This window comes from Mesitornis unicolor, unplaced genomic scaffold (genome assembly GCF_000695765.1).
Source record: "Mesitornis unicolor isolate BGI_N332 unplaced genomic scaffold, ASM69576v1 scaffold18496, whole genome shotgun sequence".
Taxonomy (NCBI): domain Eukaryota; kingdom Metazoa; phylum Chordata; class Aves; order Mesitornithiformes; family Mesitornithidae; genus Mesitornis; species Mesitornis unicolor.
Window position 1 is genome coordinate 1 of NW_010190503.1, and position 18018 is coordinate 18018.

The window sequence follows — 18018 nt, forward strand, 5'->3', positions numbered from 1 at the left end:
CATAGCACAGAATAGCACCGGGGATGAAGCCTGACCCTGACAAGCTTCTGCGGGCCTGACTTGTGGGTGTGCTGTGCCCCCCACCCCCAAAGCCGTGTCAGCGTTTGCCCACGCAGTGCCCAGCCCCTGCGCTGGTGAGGGACTGGGCTGCTGCAGCTTCTGCCACCCCATGCGTGGTTTGTGCTGCACTACAGGAGGGCCCTTGGTTCCTGGCCATGGGCCTCTGAGCTGCCCCACAGCTGTGCCCGTTTGCAGGCCTAGTTGTTCTTGACTCCCTGGTCAGACATCAAGCCTGCATCTTTTCCCAGCAGCTGTGCCCACCATGGCGGTTCCAGAAGGCTGCAAAGTGCAGGAGCCAGCTCAGGTATCGCCTCCAGCCCTGCATGACGTGCAGTGGCAGCACTGCCAGCCCAGCCTGATCGCAGGGGCTTGGGGGGCAGCCTGGTTGGGGACACCCACCCTATTCCTTGCTGCACCCTGGGGGAAAAGACCCTAATCTGGGCAGGTGCAGCATCTGTATACATGCACACACAGAGTAAGGTCCACTTATAACCTAGGCACAGCAGTTGTCTCAGCAGAGCATCTATCCCAAAATGTTCCTGTATCCTTCAACCCCACCCTAGGAGCAATGCCCATCCCTATGCTGCACCCACACTGAAGCAACACTCCAGTCTGAAGGGGTCAGAAAGCCCAGCCACAGTTAAAAACTGGAATGGGAGCTGCCCCTGGTCAGCCTGAGCTGCAAGTAAGCTACAGTTCTGCCAGGCCAGGCCAGGACCAGCAGCATGAGGTCCTGGTGGGCTGTCTGGCATCGCTTGCTCTCCCCGTGGCCTCTCAGAGGCTGGGGAGATTGCTCATCATGCTGGAGTTGCTGGAGAGCGGTGCTCTGGGCCGGGCATTCAGTGCTACAGAGCTGCGGAAGCTCTCTCGGTAGCGCAGGGAGCTCTCTGTGGATGAGCCAGAGTTGATGTCTGTGATGACCAAGCAGTTCCCGGGCTTGCACAGCCCAACCCTGACGCAGCAGCAGCACAGTAGCCTTCCCACAGCATGGCGCACCTCCACGCTCCGGAGGGAGTAAATGATGGGGTTAATGCCAGAGTTAAGCATGGCCAGTGCCAAGGTCCAGTCCATGCTGTGGAGGTGGGCACAGGTCTGGGACTCACAGAAGACGTCAAAGAGCAACAGGATGAAGAGGGGGCTCCAGCAGATAATGAAGGCACCCAGGATGATCAGCACAGTCTTGAGCAAGCGCAGGGACCGTTTGCGGCTGTGCCGAGAACTGGTTTGCTTAGAACTGGCCTGGACCAACTGGAAGATGGAGATGTAGAGGGCGATGATCCCCAGGAGGATGATGCTGAACATGACTACAGAGAAAAGGATGTAGTTCTTGGAGTAGAGCGGCAGAAGGACAGAGCAGGCATTGAAGTCGCACAGGCAATTCCAGCCCAGCAGTGGAAGCAGTCCAATGATCAAGGCCAGCAGCCAGCAGGAAATGATCAGGCCGCGTAAGCGCAGGGTCTTGCTGGCTTCATTCTCAGCAATCGGCCTTACCATGGCACTGTAGCGCTCGATGGCAGTCACGAGCAAGCTGAAGGTGGATGCAGCCAGCGCAACAAAGAGGATGCCTTCCCGCAGGAACCAGAGCTGAGGTGAAAGCTGGAAGGTCTTCTTGCCCGAGAGGCAGAGATTAGACAGGTAAGCGATGCCTGCAAGCAGGTCGCTCACGGTGATGCTGGCAATGCAGGAGTAGACCCAGCGGCGGGCTCGCAGACACCGCAGGATGGCCAGCAGCACAAGCAGATTCTCCAGGATGATGATGCAGCTGATTATGGCAAAGGCTGTGTGGATGAAACCCATGCCCTCATCCCTAGACTGCCGGTTGGTCAGCTTGCCTGTGAAGTTGTAGTGCTGCAGGATGATGTTCACATTCCTCATGGCAGCCAGTTGCAGGCAGGAACCTTTCCTGTCAAGCAACTCGAACCTGAGCTCAGGATGTTGAGCAGAGCCCAGTGGAAGAGGAAGGGAGCTCAGTTTTGGACCATCCATCTTCTGAGCTAGGTCAGCCGCCACGGGATGCACCACGAAGCACAGGTTGAGGTGGGGTTTGGAGCAGAGCAGACTCTCCGCGGGCTGGAGGCAGCTCTGCCACACAGGACCGGCTCTGAGCCCAGCAGCCCTGCCCAGTCTGGAGATGAGAGTCAGAGCCTGGTCTGCCAGCCCCACAGCACTGAAAGAACAAGGGGAGAGGAGGGTGAGGTGTTTTGTAAGTCCATGATGAGCACGGGCTTCCTGTTGTTTAATAAAGTTTCCTGTTATGAGCTAGAGTATTGACTTCGTTTCTAACAGCTGTCATCGTTTCTCAGTAAGGGTCTGGGTATTCAGCTTTGCTGGGGTGGTGAAGGTGGGACATGAATGAAATAATGTGTCAGGCTCCTCTCTGAGTGAGGGCAGGCTGGGTTGAACATGTCCCACCTTGACGGGTAGGATCTGTTGAGGTGAACAAAGCCAAGTAAGAGCACTCAGGCAGCATGAGACACTCAGTGCTTTGCCTTTGTGGCGTTAAATTCACCCCTGACCAGGCAGAGAGCGACTGCCTCTCCATCAGCTGCCCTGTGCACCACGCATGCCCTGCGACGTCCTTCTCCAGGAGGAAGCTCCACACCTCAACCCCCTGGGCTCTTCTGTGGGCCCAGCTCCTGCCATTCTCTCCAGACACAACCATCCACACCCTGCCCTGCCAATGCTGCAAGTCCAGGCACCTGCGTGTCTGAAGCTGGGCCTCAGCTTCCCCCAGCTCAAAGGAAACTGCTGGTCAAAGCCCTGCACCCTCAGCTCTCCAGGCACCTGCTAGAGAAGGGTCAGGATCTTCCTGCTGTCCAGGTCACAGACAGGGAAACGGAGGCAGAAAGCTGCTGCCCCTTGCCTGGCATTGCAGAAGGTGCAAGGGGCAGCACTGAGACCAGAGCCCAGGAGTCCTGACGTGACTGCAATGTTAGCATCTGTCACCGACCCATTCCCTGCCTTGGCAAAACTGGACTGCAGAGAAAGCCTCGCCATGTGCTGCACCCAGCCGCTGCTGTTGGCTCTGGCTGTGACTCACCTGCCATGGCTTCTGCTGCTGCAGGGGGGCTTAGCAGGCGGCACCAGCGCCAGCGCGGACAACGCGCTCAGCCACTCGTCCAAGGCCCAGCACCGAGCAGGTAGTGGGGAGAGCTCCTTGTGTGAAATAAGTGAGACTTCTACCTACCAAAGTGGAAAAAGGGAAGTTACAACATCAACCACATTTCTTTGCAGGATGGACCCCACCCAAAACAGCTGCAAAGAGGCGTAGAGAAAAGCAAGACGGAGCACCTTTCAGCTCGGGGTCACAGCAGAGGCTGTGCCCCACCTTCTGCCTTCCCCTGCGTTCTCACTCCAGGCTGACAAAAAGCCATGGGAGGTCCCCAGGTTGAAGAGCAGTGATTTCCTCCATCGGCACAGCAAGCAGTGAGTTCCCTTGAGGGCCCATCCACTGGGTCCCAGCCTGGATGGCAGTGCAGACAAGTGGAAAAAGCAAAGGAGCTTCTTGCTGCAGGAAGTCACGTGTGAGCAAGAGTGGCTCTGTCTAAAAGGCGAAGGGTTTACTTTCACACTTTCAACTGGTGTTTTGGGCTTGTCTATCAGCAGCGTGGAAAGAAACTCATGCTGATAAAGTCAGCAGATGACCCCAAGATTGAAGGAGCGGAAATCAGCCGGAAGGCTGGGCCGTGAGTGCAGTGCAATCCAGAGGAGAGGAGTGCAAGGTTACACACTGGGCGCAAAGAGCATGCTCCCAGCTGGGCTGTGCAGAAGCTTCCGGCACCCCACTGGAATCAAATAGGTCAATGTGAGCCTTGCACATCACCCCTGCTCTATTCCTGCTTCAGGCTGAGCCCGTAGCTAATGTGTCTGTTCAGGACAGAACTGGTGGGGAGTCCCTAGAAGATTAGAGGATGAAGAGATGTGCCTTGTCAGGGCCTTCAGTATGTTCTCAAATAGCTAGCAGCAGGTAAGCAGTCTCAGGAGAGAGATACCTGAGAGGAACGAGCTCTCTGGGAAATCTGCAGAGAGGTGAGAAGCAAATGCTTTTGATGGCAGGAGGGTTCGAAATCGATGATCATCTGGGACAGCTCAACACATTCACCCATGGGGTGCCAGGTCCTCTGGCCCAGCAAAATATTGTAGGCTCTTTCTCATGCCCCTTCCACAAGCACACAGGATCACATAATTGTTTGGTTGGAAAAAGACCTTTAAGATCATCGAGCCCAAACATAACCTACTGTCCACCACTAAACCATGTCTCTGAGCACCACATCACAACAGCACATCAGGTGCTGCCTAAAAGGCAGGGCTGGTTATTTTGTCAAGAGTGATTCCAGTGAGACAAAACCTTGTTCCTTGCTGTCCTAGCACCTGGCTTGTTTGGTGCACTGCAGCTGGGGACGAATGAAGCCCCCCTCCAGCTAGGCACCCATGCTAGGGAGGGTTGCTGTTGTTCTGCAGCAGCTCTCCATCGCTATCTGCACAGACACAGGCTGAGCTTTATCTTGACACTTCTCCTTTGCTATGTTTCAGTTCAGATGTTCTTTCTTTGAAATGAAGGGGGGCGAGGGAGGGACACCCCATCCTGCAATGTTTCTCATCTCTTTCCTTCACATCAAGACCACAATCTACTTGAAGCTGCCTGATAGCTGCTGAGTGCTGGGCTTGGAAGGGGCAGGGGAGCTGTGGGGCCTCCTGCACCCTCTGCCAGAGCTGCAGCCATGACAGGTTCAGGGGTGCCGAGATGAGGCCCCGAGCAGCAGAGGCCCTGGAGCCCTTCCCAGCTGACTCCCGCCCAGGCCAACAGGAAGGAAAAGCACCTTGGCCCCGGAGGAAAGCATCTGTCTGCAGATGGGGACACTGAGAGGAGCTGGCCAGGAGCAGCCTGGAGCCCAGCTCCCGGGTTTGTGGCCAGTGGCATGGCTGGTTGGTCCTGCCCTGGGACTGCCAGCTTCCAGGAGAGCGCCTGTCTCCAGATCATGGGGGCCACAAGCAGCCACAGAGAAAGACAGCAAACTACACATGCAAGATAAAATATTGATGATTTCTCTTGAGGTTTTCCTGCTGTGCTGCTGCGGAGTCCTGATTAAAACTTGTATTCGCAGGCATTCTGATTAAAATAATCCCAGGGTGAAGCTCTGTAGAGAGCTCTGCCCTGTGGGCCCAGCCCAGCATCCCCAGGCTGGCTTGTGTGCAGCTGGCATCCACATCCTTGTACCACCAGCCTCCCTCCCCACCCATCCATCCTGTGCCCCCTGCATGGCCCCAGCACAGCCCAACATCAACCAAGGCACCCATGTGCCTGCAGGTGTTTTTCTGCTCCAGGAAGGGTGGAGTTGTGCTGGTTTAAAACCGTCTGATGGCTCCCGGCAGGCGGTTGTTCACATTTCCAAGCTTTGGTCTCTTCTGCAGTGCAGGAGCAGACAATCATCTTGCCAGGGGCACATCCTCAGCGTGGTGGATGCTTCTGGCTGCAGAGGAGCTGGGAAGAGCCAGCGAGGCCCCTCTGACTTGGGCTGACACTGAACCCTGGAGACCTGGCACTTCCCAGTGCTCAAAGAGTCGTCTCAGACACCACTGATGTGCCTGGGCATCAGTTCAGTGAAACAGAGCAGGGGTGATGGTGGCTCTCTGTAGGAAAAGTCTCTGCAGTGCATCTCTGGATTTGAAAGAAAACAAGAACAAGAAAGTTTCAGGATCAGCTCCTTTAAACCACATTAATGACCTTAAATGGCAGTTTCGTTGATTTTTTTCTTTAAGTGCCTTTTCTTTAGAAACTTGCATTTCCTCAATGCAAAACCATTAAACAGAATGCAAACTGCTGCATAAAATGCCACAAATGCAAACTCCTGAGTCTTGCCTCTCCTGACAGCTGCTGGTGGCCAGAGAAGCAACCCCTCTCCTCTCTGGCCAAGGTGGCTCAGGAGCGCTGGAGGAGCTGGACCAGCTCAGTGCCTGGTCTCCAAACACCACTCCAGCACCGGCTCTCCTGCTGTGCCTGGGACAAGCTCGGCTTTGCCCTCACACCACCTACCCAGTAACCACATTTGCAGCGAGCAGACTCGCCTGCAGGAGGGAGAGAGTGGCACGGTGCTCCCACCACCCCCACGCAGCACAGCGAGGGCTGCTCCAGAGACCTGGCTGGAGCCGCTGGCCTGGGGGTCCCTGCACAGGACTTGTAAAATCCCTCAGGTGAGGCCACCAGCGTGGCTTTGCAACCCCTGGGGCAGGGCCCAGCCCCATGCCAGGCATTGCCACTGCCACAGCTGAGAGCTGCTTCTTCCCACATGGGTGTGGGGATGGCGGGGAGGAACCAGTCCTCACCCCGGAAATGGTCCATGGAGGGTTCGGCATCAAGGGCAGGCGATGCCTGAGCAGTGGGGCTGGCAAGGATGTGGGTCCAGGCACCACGCAGAGAAAATCGGGCCAGTTTGAAGCCCACCCCGAGCGTGGTTGAGGAAGCACAAGTGGCCTCGCTGCCGTTGGTGCTGCCCAGGCAGGATCCAGCACTGACAGTAGCAGGGCTGGGCTGGAGGGCAGAGACAGCTCAAGCTCCACTGCCACCCTCTGCGTCACCTCCTACCCCTGCTGCTTCTCCTCCGGCTGTTACATGAGCACGAGGGTTGGGGCACAGAACTGCTGCCTGGTTCCTGCAGCCTGGCCTGGCTCTGGTGCTGCTGCAGAGCAATGAGGAAACCCAAACGGCCCCATGCATCTGAGCTCAGGGCTGTCCTCTTGGCACTGCTGGGATCAAGGAGAAAGCAAGACCTCTGCACAGGGTTACTGCAGAACACAGACCCATGGAAAGAGCGACTGCTCACAGAAAGGAGCTGGAGATCAGAGAGCAGTGGGAGCCCTGTTTTTCAGAGTAAGGTTCGAATCAGACAGAAGCCCTGATGCCCAAGGACTAGCATGCAGGATGGCCCACACTGCCAGCCCTCCATGCCCAAGTTGCCCATGGCAGAGGGATTAGAACTGGATGATCTTTAAGATCCCTTCCAACCCAAACCATTCTGTGATTCTATGAGCTAGTGCAGCCCTGCCATGAGCCCAGTGGCTCTTCTGATGAACTGGAGCCTGCTCTGGGCAGTAGGAGCGGGATATGTTTATCTGTTGGTTTGTTTTTACCTACACACATACTTTGATTTTATTTCCAGGAAATGTTTCAGGGGTTTTCCATTCTCACACCGCAGCTCTCCCTCAAACCCCTCCTCCCAGCAAGGCAGACGGGCAGATCAGCCCCGCTGCCTCCCTGTGCCCTCCTGGGACACTCAACCTGTCAGCTAGCCCGTGTGGCCCCAGCATGGGGACCCTGCTGTCAGCTTGCCCAGCACCCCACAGCTTTGAGCCCCGCCTGGGAGCAAGGAGAAGTGGCCCGAGCAGGCAGGGTGGGGAGGGCTGGGAGAGGCGAGTGTTGCACCCCTCTGACCTGTGAGCAGGGTGCCAGGGGTTATCTTATCTGAGATGGCAAAATCAACAAAGCACGGGCACACTGCGGGCAGAGGCAATGACCAGAGTACCGTGCCTGTGCCAGACCTGGCAGCACTGCCCACATGGGGCATGTCTGCCACAGAGCAGCCCTTACTGCATGCCAAGGGGTTTTTAGGATAAGTCCTGATCCGCTCTCCTTTGGTGGAGCCTTGGAGCTGTAAAACATAGAGGGGAAGGAGCATCTGCAGTCATCACCCTTGGAAGCAAAGCATGAAGTGACCTGGCCACCCCCAGGAGCAAGTGGCATGGGCTGAAGACACAGCACAAGACAGCCTGGCTGCCACAGCTCAAAGGCATCGTGCTTTGAAGCAGGTGGACATGATTTGTCTTGTGGCCAAACTGTGGGAGAAATACGAAATCACACCTGGAAATTACCCCTCCTCAGCACCCCAGCGCTCTAGGGCTGTGGCATGGCTGTTCTGTCCCCTCTATCACTCATCAATCGCAGCCTCGGGGCATGGGGGGGCCGGTGTACAGGACAGAACTGCGGAGATGCAGATAGAATGCTGCATGGCCCTGATTAGCGCAATCAGGCCATTGCGGTGGCTTCCTGGCTGCTGGGTCCTGCCGGCCCCAGGGTATAAAACCAGTGCTTGGGCACGGGGAGACTCAGATTTCCACACCTCTTGGAAGGAGCCTCCAGCAGTAGGCAGAGATGTGCCAGCCCCAGCCCTGGCCACTGCTGGCCCTGCTGCTCCTGCTCTCCTGCCTGTGGGCCACTACCAGTGAGCTGGGCTGCCGCGCGCGGCGGCGAGGGGGGATGCTGGCCCTGGGCCTGCAGCAGGCACCAGCTCATCCCACGGTCGGGTGTCTTGCAGGTGCTGTACGGAGCCAGATCGTGGGCGGCCATGAGGCTCAGCCCCACTCCCACCCTTACATGGCATACCTGAAGATAGGGTCCATGGCTTGCGGAGGCTTCCTGGTGGCCCCTGACTGGGTGATGACAGCCGCACACTGCTTGGGGTGAGTATTTCGCACAGGGACTCTCCTCCCTTCCTCCTCCACCAGCTTGTGAGGTCCATCGCTGTAGGGCTTTTGGAGTTGCTCCTCTTCCTCCTGTGCTGGGCGGCTCGCTGCACCCTGCTAAAAGGGAGGGATGCAGGTGAGACCCAACCTGTTCCCCTCTTCTCCCACTGCTGCCATGGCCAGGAACATCACAGTCATCCTGGGGGCTCACAACGTCAATGAACCAGAAATGACGCAGCAGGTCCGGGGAGTGCTCAGATACCACCAGCACCCAGCATACGACCCCAACACCGTGTCCAATGACATCATGCTGCTCAAGGCAAGGCAGTCCTGCGGGCAGGGAGCGGGGCTGTGGGTCTAGCAGGGCCCGGGCAGAGCGTGTTCTTGTTGTTAGCTCCTTCTGCAAACCATCAGCTGCTTTCGCCCACCAGTGCTGGAGGTGGGTGGGAACAGGGGGGAGCTGGGAGGGACCCCTGGGCAGGATTGGGAGCCCCATGCCCTATTCGCAGCTGCTCACCAGGGTCTGCGGTGCTGCACGTCCTGCCAGACCTCCTCTACTTCTGCGCATGAAGAGGTGAGCATGTTCTGCTCACAGCCTTCTCCAAAACCCTTGCTTTCTCCCAGCTGACAGCAAAGGCCACTCTCAATGACTATGTCAAGACCATCCCGCTGCCCAAGACCAACAGCGACCTCCCCACGGGCACCAAGTGTGGCATTGCCGGCTGGGGCCTGATCGATGACAACCAGGCGACCAACAAGCTCTTTGAAACCAAAGTCTCCATCTACAGCCGCAGGAAATGCATCCTCTTCTACCCACACCTCAGCACTGGCATGGTCTGTGCCGGCAGCTTCCACCAGCTCAGGGACTCCAGCCAGGTATGGCCAGAGTTCGGCCGCAGGCCGGGGGTGTCTCTGGTAGCCGGGGCTGCTGTGGGCACAGCCGTAGCTGGGCCCCAGGAGAGGTGGCCGCTGTGTCCTGGAGCTCTCAGGGTGCCCTGGTGCCGCACAGCCCCTCCTTGGCGGGTGTGGGGTGAGCAGAACCCGGGTAGACACAGCCCTGCTGCCAGAGCCTGGGCAGGGACTGAGGGGAAACCCAGTCCCAGGGGAAGAAGCCTCCAAAACCAACCTCTGATCTGTCCTCAGGGAGATTCTGGTGGGCCCCTGGTCTGCAATAAGGTGGCACAAGGCATCGTTTCCTTTGGGTATGACGCCCCACCTGGGGTCTACACCCGCATCTCCAACTACCTGCCCTGGATCAGAAAAATCCTGAAGTAGCAGCAGCAGCACTCGCTCCAGCACTGCAGCAGCCCTGGAGACTGCACGGGTTCCCTTCCTGCCCCTGCTGAAGGCTTGGTTCCCTCTGCTCTCCTCAGCAACCCGGGTGACCCAATTGATGACACGACGGTCCCTTTCTTCCTGCTTTCCGGCTGCTGGCTGTCCCAGTCCCTGCCCATCTCCAGCAGCCACTGCAGGCTGCGTTACATCGCTATGACAGAAGCAGGAATCGCCCCAGACGGCAGCAGACAGAGGCCGTGCTACCACAGACCCATTACCCTCAGAGATAACCCAGTCCCTGCTTGAACCTTGCTGCATTAAAACACCCTCAGTAAACTCAGAGCTGCAGTGTGCATCTCCTCCTTCCTCGCTCCTTGCCTCAGGGAGGACGGAGGGAGGGTCCAGCTGGCCAGTGGCAGGGGTCAGCTGCTGGGACAGAGCCGGCTGTAGCTCTGCATGACTCAGAGGACAAGAGCTGGGGTCACCCTTGCTGGGGCCGTGGGGATAAACTGGCCAGGTAGAAATGGGCTGGGAAAAGCGATGTGCGCGCACGCCATCCACCAACACCACCGCCTACCTGGGAGCAGCTGACAGCAGGGATGTGGGGTGCCAGCAGCTATCAGGGGTCAATAGCAAAGTGACAACCATGCCCTCTGCAGGGATCTCAGGCCTGGGAGATGTGGCACCCGGGGACACAGGGCAGAGACAGCGCAGTGGTCAGTAACAGAGCTGCACATCTCCCTGGCACAGGGTGACAGATGTCTGCACAAGTTCAAGAGGAGACCAGGCTGGTTTGCCGTGGGGAAACCCAGTGGGGAATTTTAATTGCACAGAAACTACGCGCAATTCAAGGGAAGGGGACGCTCGCCCTGCTCTCGGTTTTTCCTAGGCTCCCATTAGCCACCTCCGTCAGAGGGCGGCGGCTGAGGCCTGGATGCCTGCTCCTGCCTGAGACAGGGGAAATGCCGCCACCTTTACTGTCAGCACCCTGGGGAGATGGAGAAGGGTCCCTGGTTTGGGCTTCTGCTAACAGCTGCTAACAGCTGCTATCAGCTAGGAAATCTGCAAGTGAAAAGGCTGCAGCTGCTTATCTGTGCAGCGCAAACGTTTGTCACGGCAGGGTTTTCCTTGAAGCTCCAGCTGCTGCAGTCTTTGCACGACAACAGTAGCTTTCAGCTTAAAAATGGGGTTTGCCCCGTGGCACAGTGAGGCAGGGAAGAAAGCAAACTTACCGGCAGTCAGTGAGGGCAGCAAGGACGTATCAGCCCCATTTCGTATCAGTCCCATTTCATATCCGCCCCATTTCGTATCAGCCACGTTCTGTATCCCCCCGCTTCATCACAGCCAAGGAAGGAGCCACAGCTGCGGCAAGTACGTGGAGGTGCCCATCTTCCATCTTCCACCTCTCACTGGAGCCCTGCGCTGGGGCCAGTGGGGCCAGGGGCTATCCTAGGGGTGTTCAGTGATTTCCTCCAGTGCAGCCCAGCTCCTCTGGGATGGAGGCGAGGAGGAGGCACAGATACCTCTCTGCAGCTCAGAGGCACTGAACTCTGCTTGCCCTGGGCACTGCACTGGGCCCTGCCCCTTCCCAGAGGAGCAAGACCAGCCCCAGGTTATGGGTATAACATTGGGTTATCTCAGCCAGTGAAGGGGCAGCATCCCAAACCTGTATCCCTCCTGACCCCTGCCCCAGGTGAAGGAAGTGCCCTCCTGTCTTCCCCCACGTTGGCTGATAAGAGACAGCGAATTCCATGATTTAATGGTGAACAATTACCTCTGGAAAGAAACACTCCAAATGGTGTCTTTTGCTGTACAAAGAAAAGCTGTAAGTCAGCAGCTGGTGCAGAACAGAGACCTCACGGCCACAGCAGCAGCCACGCTCCTGTGGGCCACGCTCATGGAGCTGCTGACAGCGTCTTGCCCTCCTGTAACCGTGAGCAGTGTGGTGGTATAAACGCATACACGTCAATTCTGACCCCTAAGCCAGGACCACACCTGCTGAGAAAGAGCAGGAGGGTCCTCAGCTGCCACTGCGTGGCCTTTGGAAACGGTGGATCAAGAGAAATCTTGTTTCTGCAAGGCTTGTGATAAAAATCAAGAGTTTGCAAGGGCAGAACAAACATGAGCTACAAGGACAGAGCCCACTGGCAGGCAAAGTGGGTACGCTCCCAGTAGCTTCCAGCTCAAAGGCAATGGGTTAAAATTGGGTTTGGGTTTAGAAGGACGTCAGATCAGGCCCAAGATGAAGGTGGGTTGATGCCCAAGGCTAAGGCAGACTGAATTCCCCTCTCAGATTGCTGAGGCGTGCAATTTGCAGATAGATTAATCAGATGAGACTGACTTCTGTGGTTTCCTGGAGTCTGGTCTCATGCTATAAAACCTTGCTGGGAGCAGGAAGAGACCCCAGCTGCAGTCTCACCTCCACAGGATCTGCTGAAGGCGAGGACGCTGTGATGAAGCCCCTGCAGAAGCTTCTGCTCTCCCTCCTGCTGGTGACGTGCCCCCCAGCCACAGCTGGTGAGTAGAGGGGCCGGAGGCTGGGGCGGGAAAGGGGAGACCCAGACAGTGTCCTCCGAGCCCCCATCCTCAGCCCCATTCGTTGCAGGTTATTCCTGGAATCGGAGGCAGGGAGGAGGTGCCACCAAGCCCCGCTCATCCTACATGGCCTATCTGCAAGGAAAGAACAACCAATTCTGTGGAGGCTTCCTGGTGGCCCCAAACTGGGTCATGACAGCAGCTCAGTGCTTGAAGTAAGTGTGTGCAGGACCTGTACAGCACCTGGTGCAGCGCGATGGCGCACTGCCACGATCCGGGGGGCGTCCCCCGACGGAGGTCTCACGGCTCGCCATCCCTCCCCTCGCGGCTGCGGCCAGGCCCATCCCCAGCAGGGAACACTGGGGTCTGTCTGCAGCTCCCCCTCAGCCATCCTTCCCCACATCCCTGCCCTGCCCAGGTTCAAACTCTTACCTTTGTTGGTTTTAGTCCCCCTCTGTGACTCCTTTTATTCTTCCCAGCCATCAACAACAAGAGTCAGACCAGCTTCTTCCCTTGCTGCCACTGACCTGCCGGCACAGTGGGGATTGCTGGTGCCAGGCTTTGCCCTTTCTGCCACCAAAGACTGTTACCAGAATAATCTCTTATGAGCACAGTGCTTGACCAGCTCCTTTCTAACCCTCCAGCTGGAGGCACTGGGCATGGAGAGGCACGGGAGCTTTTCTAGATGCGCACAGCTCTGGGCTGAGGGCTCTACCCTGGTGCAGGAGTCAGGCTCTGGCCAGTCCCCACTCTGGGAAGCAGAAAGAAGCAGCAGCAGCTGGAAGCCAGACTCCCATGGGCTGTGTTGAGAGAGACCTGGACCCAGGATCCCTTCCCATTTCCCTAGGGCAGCCCCTCTGCAGGTGGTGCAGAGGTAAAGGGATGTTGGTGCACAGCAGGGTCCCAACTTAGAAATACCTCCTTGGTGCCATGGACCTCCATGGGCCTGCAAAGCCTGGACCAACAGCCCGTGTACCTCAGCGCACAGCAGCAGCGCGGGACTGGGTCTACTCAGCTGAGGTCCAGAGGTAAAGGGACCCCTGCAGAGCTTCGGTCCATCAGAACTGGCTCTGCCTCTTGCACAGGTTCACCAGCAGAGCTCCTCGCTCCCAGCCAGTCTCTCCTGGCCATGCCTCTGGAAGACGTCCCTCAGCATTGCCAGGGAAGCCAGGAGAAAGCTAATAATGTGAACTGTGCTTGATTTCCCCAGCCACAAACCTCTGACCGTCATCCTTGGGGCCCATGCAATCCGGAGGAGAGAGGAAAGCTGGCAAACGTTTGAAGTCCAGGAGTATCGCTCCTACCCAGGCTTCACAACTCCTGAAAAGGGAAAGGACATTCTCTTGCTGAAGGTAACTGTCTGCCCGCGCGGTCCCAGCTGCAGGACTGAGCTGTAACCCTGGAGCGGCAGGGGACGGCCTTTGGCACAGACCATTTACAGACAAAGCACTTATTGCTGTATTTTCTGTCCACTTGCCCAGCTGGAAGGCAATGCCACCACCAACAGCCACGTCAGTACCATTCTCTTTGAAAAATCAAAAGTCCCTAGTGGGGCAAATTGCTGCGCAACTGGCTGGGGCTACAAAACACCTGACCGCACGTTACATGAAGCCACTGTCACCATCATCAGACCAAGGGACTGCCTCACCCACTACCCTGGACTTGCTGACAACTTGAGTTGCGGCCAGTCTTCGTGGGTACCTGGAAAGGTCAGTCTCGGCCTCAGGGAGCAGTGGGCTGCGGGGGAGGTTTCAGCTGGGTGCTGGGCACAAACCTGACCTGGGCTAAAAATCCTCACTGAAAAGGCACTGTCCGAAATGGATTCTTGTGTCCCCTCACTCTCCTCCTTTCCCTTACCCACCATCACTCCTCACCAGCATCCCTCTCTTGTGCTGTCCTGGGTCGGGGTGTCCAGGGATCAGACCCTCAGGGGTCAGCACGTCCCTGTCCACTGCAGCCCCTGTGCCTATGATCGGGCCTGGCCAGGCAGAAGGGACGAGGGGTCCTTGTCCTCTCACAGCAGAGGACCTCAGAGTCTGCAGCAGCACAACAGCCCTAAATCCACAGCTGCTCTGTGTGTGTTTCATAGTGCTCTGCACCCAGAAGGGCAGAAATGAAGCAGTGCTTTAAGCTTCAGCATTTGCCCAGCTGTGGTTGTGCTGGGTCTCTGACAAAACTGCCAATGGTCCCTTCTGGAGCTATCCACATCCATCGCGAGTCCAAGCTTCTCCCATGGAAGCTCTGTCCTGATATTTGCAGCCTCCCTGTTCTTTGCAAATGCACCCTTTTCCTGTGGCCCCACGTAAATCAACACTGATCTCTCTCCTCCCCCATTTGACAGGGTGACGCCGGGGATCCACTCATCTGCAACAACAAGGCCTACGGCATCTTCTCCTACAGGGATAACAACGGGCCTGGTTTCTACACACGCATCGCTCCTTACCTTCCCTGGATCAACACTGTCATTAAGTCAGTGTGACCCTGCTCTTCCCCCAGCTGCTGCCCCGGAAAACTCCAGGGCGCCATGCTCGCCTGCTTTTTCTTCCTCTCTCCCTGGGAGGCACCTTCCATTGATCCTCGTGGGCAGGGCAAGGACTTCTTTCTGACAAAGCCAAACTATGGCGACGGGGCGCTTGGTGCAGAGATCGCATCTCGGCTGCGTCTGTTCCCTGCCCCTTGCATTTCTGGCACCAGAAGCCTGGGTTTCCTTTGCCCAAGCCCTGGGGTTGATCCAGCTCCAAGGAGGACACGTTCATCTCCTGCTTCACTGCTGCTGTCCCCTACCTCTGAAACCTGCTGCCTCCTTTCTCCTCTCTTGCTGTAGGTCTAATGCTGTAAGAATATATAAAAACAATAAATTGCGTCTGCATTTGAGAGCCTTTTTCCTTCTGTGATTTGGATTTCTCTTGGTCGCTGGCTCCAGTCCCAAAGAGCTCAGAAGAAAGTCACTGCTCAAACAGCTGAATGCCAAGCTGGAAGTATCTCCACTAACCAGCAGCCTCCATTTCCTGACCCACCTAAACCTCCAGAATAGGCATCAAGCCTGGTTTTTAGGGCAGGGGAAGCCTCTTGGCCTCCTCTCCCCAGTGTGGAGCGCTCAGGCAAAACTGAAAAAGATGTTAATGTGTCGTCTCCTGGCAGGAGATCGTCTTCAGCTGCCGTGCTGCAGCATGAGCTAAACCTAAACCTCAAGGGAGGTTGTAGAGAGGTGGGTGCTGGTCTCTTCTCCCAGGTGATGGGGGATAGAACAAGGGGAAACGGCACCAAGCTGTGCCAAGGGAGGTTCAGGTTAGAGATAAGGAGGAAGTTCTTTACTGAGAGGGTCGTCAGAAGCTGGAACAGGCTGCCCAGGGAGGTGGTGGAGTCACCATCCCTGGATGTGTTTAAAGAGCGGGTAGATGAGGTACTTAGGGATATGGTTTAGGGGGTAGACAGGAACGGTTGGACGTGATGATCTCAGAGGGCTTTTCCAACCGAGCCATTCTGTGATTCTGTGATGAGCAGGCAGGGGAGAAGAACGACGCAGGGGAGGGGGCACCAGGGGTCCCTGGGGTGACAGCAGCGCCTGCAGAGTGTGCTCATGGTGCGGCATGGGGCAGAAGGAGCCCATCTCACCACGGCGTCACCCACAGAGCATAGCGCAGGCAGGGACGCAGCCACGGCCGTGGTGCCCACGTGCTCCGTGGGTCCAGCTGTGTCACAGGGCTGTCCCCAGCCTCCTCGTCTGGGTTTTGGACACCCAGGGCAGCGCCAGCTCACAGCGACACACGCACAGCCGTGCAGCTGCCTGGGGAAGCACAGTACCAGGGAAGAAGGCGAAGCACCAGCCCATCTCAGGCAGCAATCACGTCCACAGGACGTTTGTTTGGCTCAAGTCCCAAAACAATTGTTTCCTCAGGGCACTCCACAGCAGAGCTGGGCTCTCCAGCTCTGAGCAGCCCCGCCGCAGAGGGTGATGCACAGGAGCGGATGGGGTGAAGCAGAGGGCCCCGGCTCCTCCCTGACACTCGCCCACCTGCCTGGAGCACCCTGCCAGCTCCTACACAGCCTGCGAGCTCCTCGCCTCCTTGCTGCTGGCTTCCAGGCAGCGCTCGCCTTTGCTGAGGGAGGCCAGAGACCAGAGCTATCACCATCACCCTCTTGGAGCAGCAGCTCCATTTCCTCTGCTCTGATTTCTGCCCACCCGCATCCGTGATCCTGCCGGGACCAAGGGTCAGGCAGAGGCAGGGCACAGCGCTTCCTCCTCAGGGCAGGCAATGTCAGAGCTGTAACTGAACAAAACCACCCGTGATTTTTGCTGCGGATGACGATGTTGCACAAGGAGAGCAAATTTATGCTACGGGTTTTACGTGCACACAGTGCCCTCTTTGGGTTAGCAACAGGACGTGTTCTCCAAGGTTCTGTCTCTAAATAATTTCTGAATTGATTAAAAAAAAACCCCTTACCTCTAAAAAAACCATTTTTCAACAAAGCATAAGATTACAGTTTGGAAGCACATTTGTGGCTAAGCTGAGAAAGGCACCTCTTTGCCCTAGGATTCTTTACATTTAATCTGCTCCGAATCCAGTGTTGCAATGTTGACACTGAGCTGAGTTTTCTCATCAGGCTGCCAAACCCTTTCCAGAAGAATCCCAAGGATGTTGTCATCCTGCATCGCCTCTGCTTTGCAAAGAGCCCCATTGAAGCCATCAGCTACTTGCAGTATGAGAGACTGAAGGCCTGAGGTACCGGGAGGGAGTGCATGGACCAGCGTAGCAGGACAGACCCGCCTTGTGGATGCTCCATACACACACCGCGTATTTCCACGGCCAGGAGCTATGGATACACCCAAGATGCAGGGAGGAGCAGCCAGAGACACCGGGTAACAGCACCTGGCTGTGCACGCAGAGCAGCCCCCAGGCTGCACCTGCAGCCACTGCCAAGCCTCATCCCCACCCGCTGTGGGAGCCAGGTTACCCTGGAACCTTCACACAGCCCAGATGCAGAGCCTGGTCACACAGTCCAGTACAGGAGCCACAAAAACTCCTCAGAAGCCACGAGTTCTCAATTGAGGTGAGACAGATGTTACAAAAATTGCTTGTAGAGGCTTGAATTCCCCATCGGACAGGGACGTCTAACGGCCGGATCTGAAGTGGTTTGCAGCACTAATAAAACCACGGTTGCTGGTCCGGGACACTGACCCCAAGCCCTGTCCCTGGCTGCTCATTCCCTTGGGCACCGGCTGCTCAGGGCACTTGGCCAGGCAGCAGCAGGGAGCTCCACGCCAGCACCTCTCCGGGGTCCCAAAACTTCTTGCAAGATGGGCACTTCCTCACAGGATGGAGCTGAGGGCCCCTCAGGAGCTCCCTGCCCGGCTGGGGGGTGTTTACACCGTCTGTGCTCGAGGGGCCCTTGGGAAAGGCAGCAACTGCAAGCAAAGCTGCGGTTCCAGCTGCCTCCTTCCCTGGGTCGCTCCCAGCAGCGGGGACCCGGCCTCCTGCAGCACAGGTAGATCTGCAGCGCCCAGACACAAACCACGGCTGGAGGCTGCGAGAGACAAACACGAGGCCCTGGAACAGTCAGCTGGGAATACGCCACACCAGCTTTAAGACTTTACCTTCTTCCTTGAAGGGTCTGAACCTGTCACTATGCTTTATTTAAACTAGGCGTATTATATGCTCTTTGTAAAGAATGGCACAACACACGACCCAC

The 18018-nt window shown here is 57.0% G+C and overlaps 3 protein-coding genes across 3 annotated transcripts; 2 read left to right on the top strand and 1 right to left on the bottom strand.

Annotated features, from left to right (window-relative positions):
* Positions 1 to 834: 834 nt before the first annotated feature.
* Positions 835 to 2046, bottom strand: S1PR4 (sphingosine-1-phosphate receptor 4). The gene has a single exon (XM_010186424.1). The coding sequence runs from the start codon at positions 2044 to 2046 to the stop codon at positions 835 to 837; it is 1212 nt and encodes a 403-aa protein (XP_010184726.1).
* A 6160-nt stretch (positions 2047 to 8206) lies between these two features.
* Positions 8207 to 9792, top strand: LOC104542201 (mast cell protease 1A-like). Its single transcript, XM_010186425.1, has 5 exons — positions 8207 to 8276; positions 8370 to 8514; positions 8701 to 8836; positions 9142 to 9393; positions 9661 to 9792. The coding sequence occupies exons 1-5, from the start codon at positions 8207 to 8209 to the stop codon at positions 9790 to 9792; spliced, it is 735 nt and encodes a 244-aa protein (XP_010184727.1).
* Positions 9793 to 12245: 2453 nt separating this feature from the next.
* Positions 12246 to 14806, top strand: LOC104542204 (chymase-like). Its single transcript, XM_010186428.1, has 5 exons — positions 12246 to 12309; positions 12398 to 12542; positions 13538 to 13679; positions 13809 to 14036; positions 14669 to 14806. The coding sequence occupies exons 1-5, from the start codon at positions 12246 to 12248 to the stop codon at positions 14804 to 14806; spliced, it is 717 nt and encodes a 238-aa protein (XP_010184730.1).
* Positions 14807 to 18018: the final 3212 nt, after the last annotated feature.

Bases quoted from the DNA above. Each gene is read 5' to 3' on its own strand.
- S1PR4 (XM_010186424.1), bottom strand. From the start codon at position 2,046: ATGGATGGTCCAAAACTGAGCTCCCTTCCTCTTCCACTGGGCTCTGCT.
- LOC104542204 (XM_010186428.1), top strand. From the start codon at position 12,246: ATGAAGCCCCTGCAGAAGCTTCTGCTCTCCCTCCTGCTGGTGACGTGC. The intron at 12,543-13,537 runs GTAAGTGTGTGC...TGATTTCCCCAG, and splicing joins ACAGCAGCTCAGTGCTTGAA to CCACAAACCTCTGACCGTCA. The intron at 13,680-13,808 runs GTAACTGTCTGC...CCACTTGCCCAG, and splicing joins AGGACATTCTCTTGCTGAAG to CTGGAAGGCAATGCCACCAC.
- LOC104542201 (XM_010186425.1), top strand. From the start codon at position 8,207: ATGTGCCAGCCCCAGCCCTGGCCACTGCTGGCCCTGCTGCTCCTGCTC. The intron at 8,277-8,369 runs GTGAGCTGGGCT...GGTGTCTTGCAG, and splicing joins CTGCCTGTGGGCCACTACCA to GTGCTGTACGGAGCCAGATC. The intron at 8,837-9,141 runs GCAAGGCAGTCC...GCTTTCTCCCAG, and splicing joins ATGACATCATGCTGCTCAAG to CTGACAGCAAAGGCCACTCT.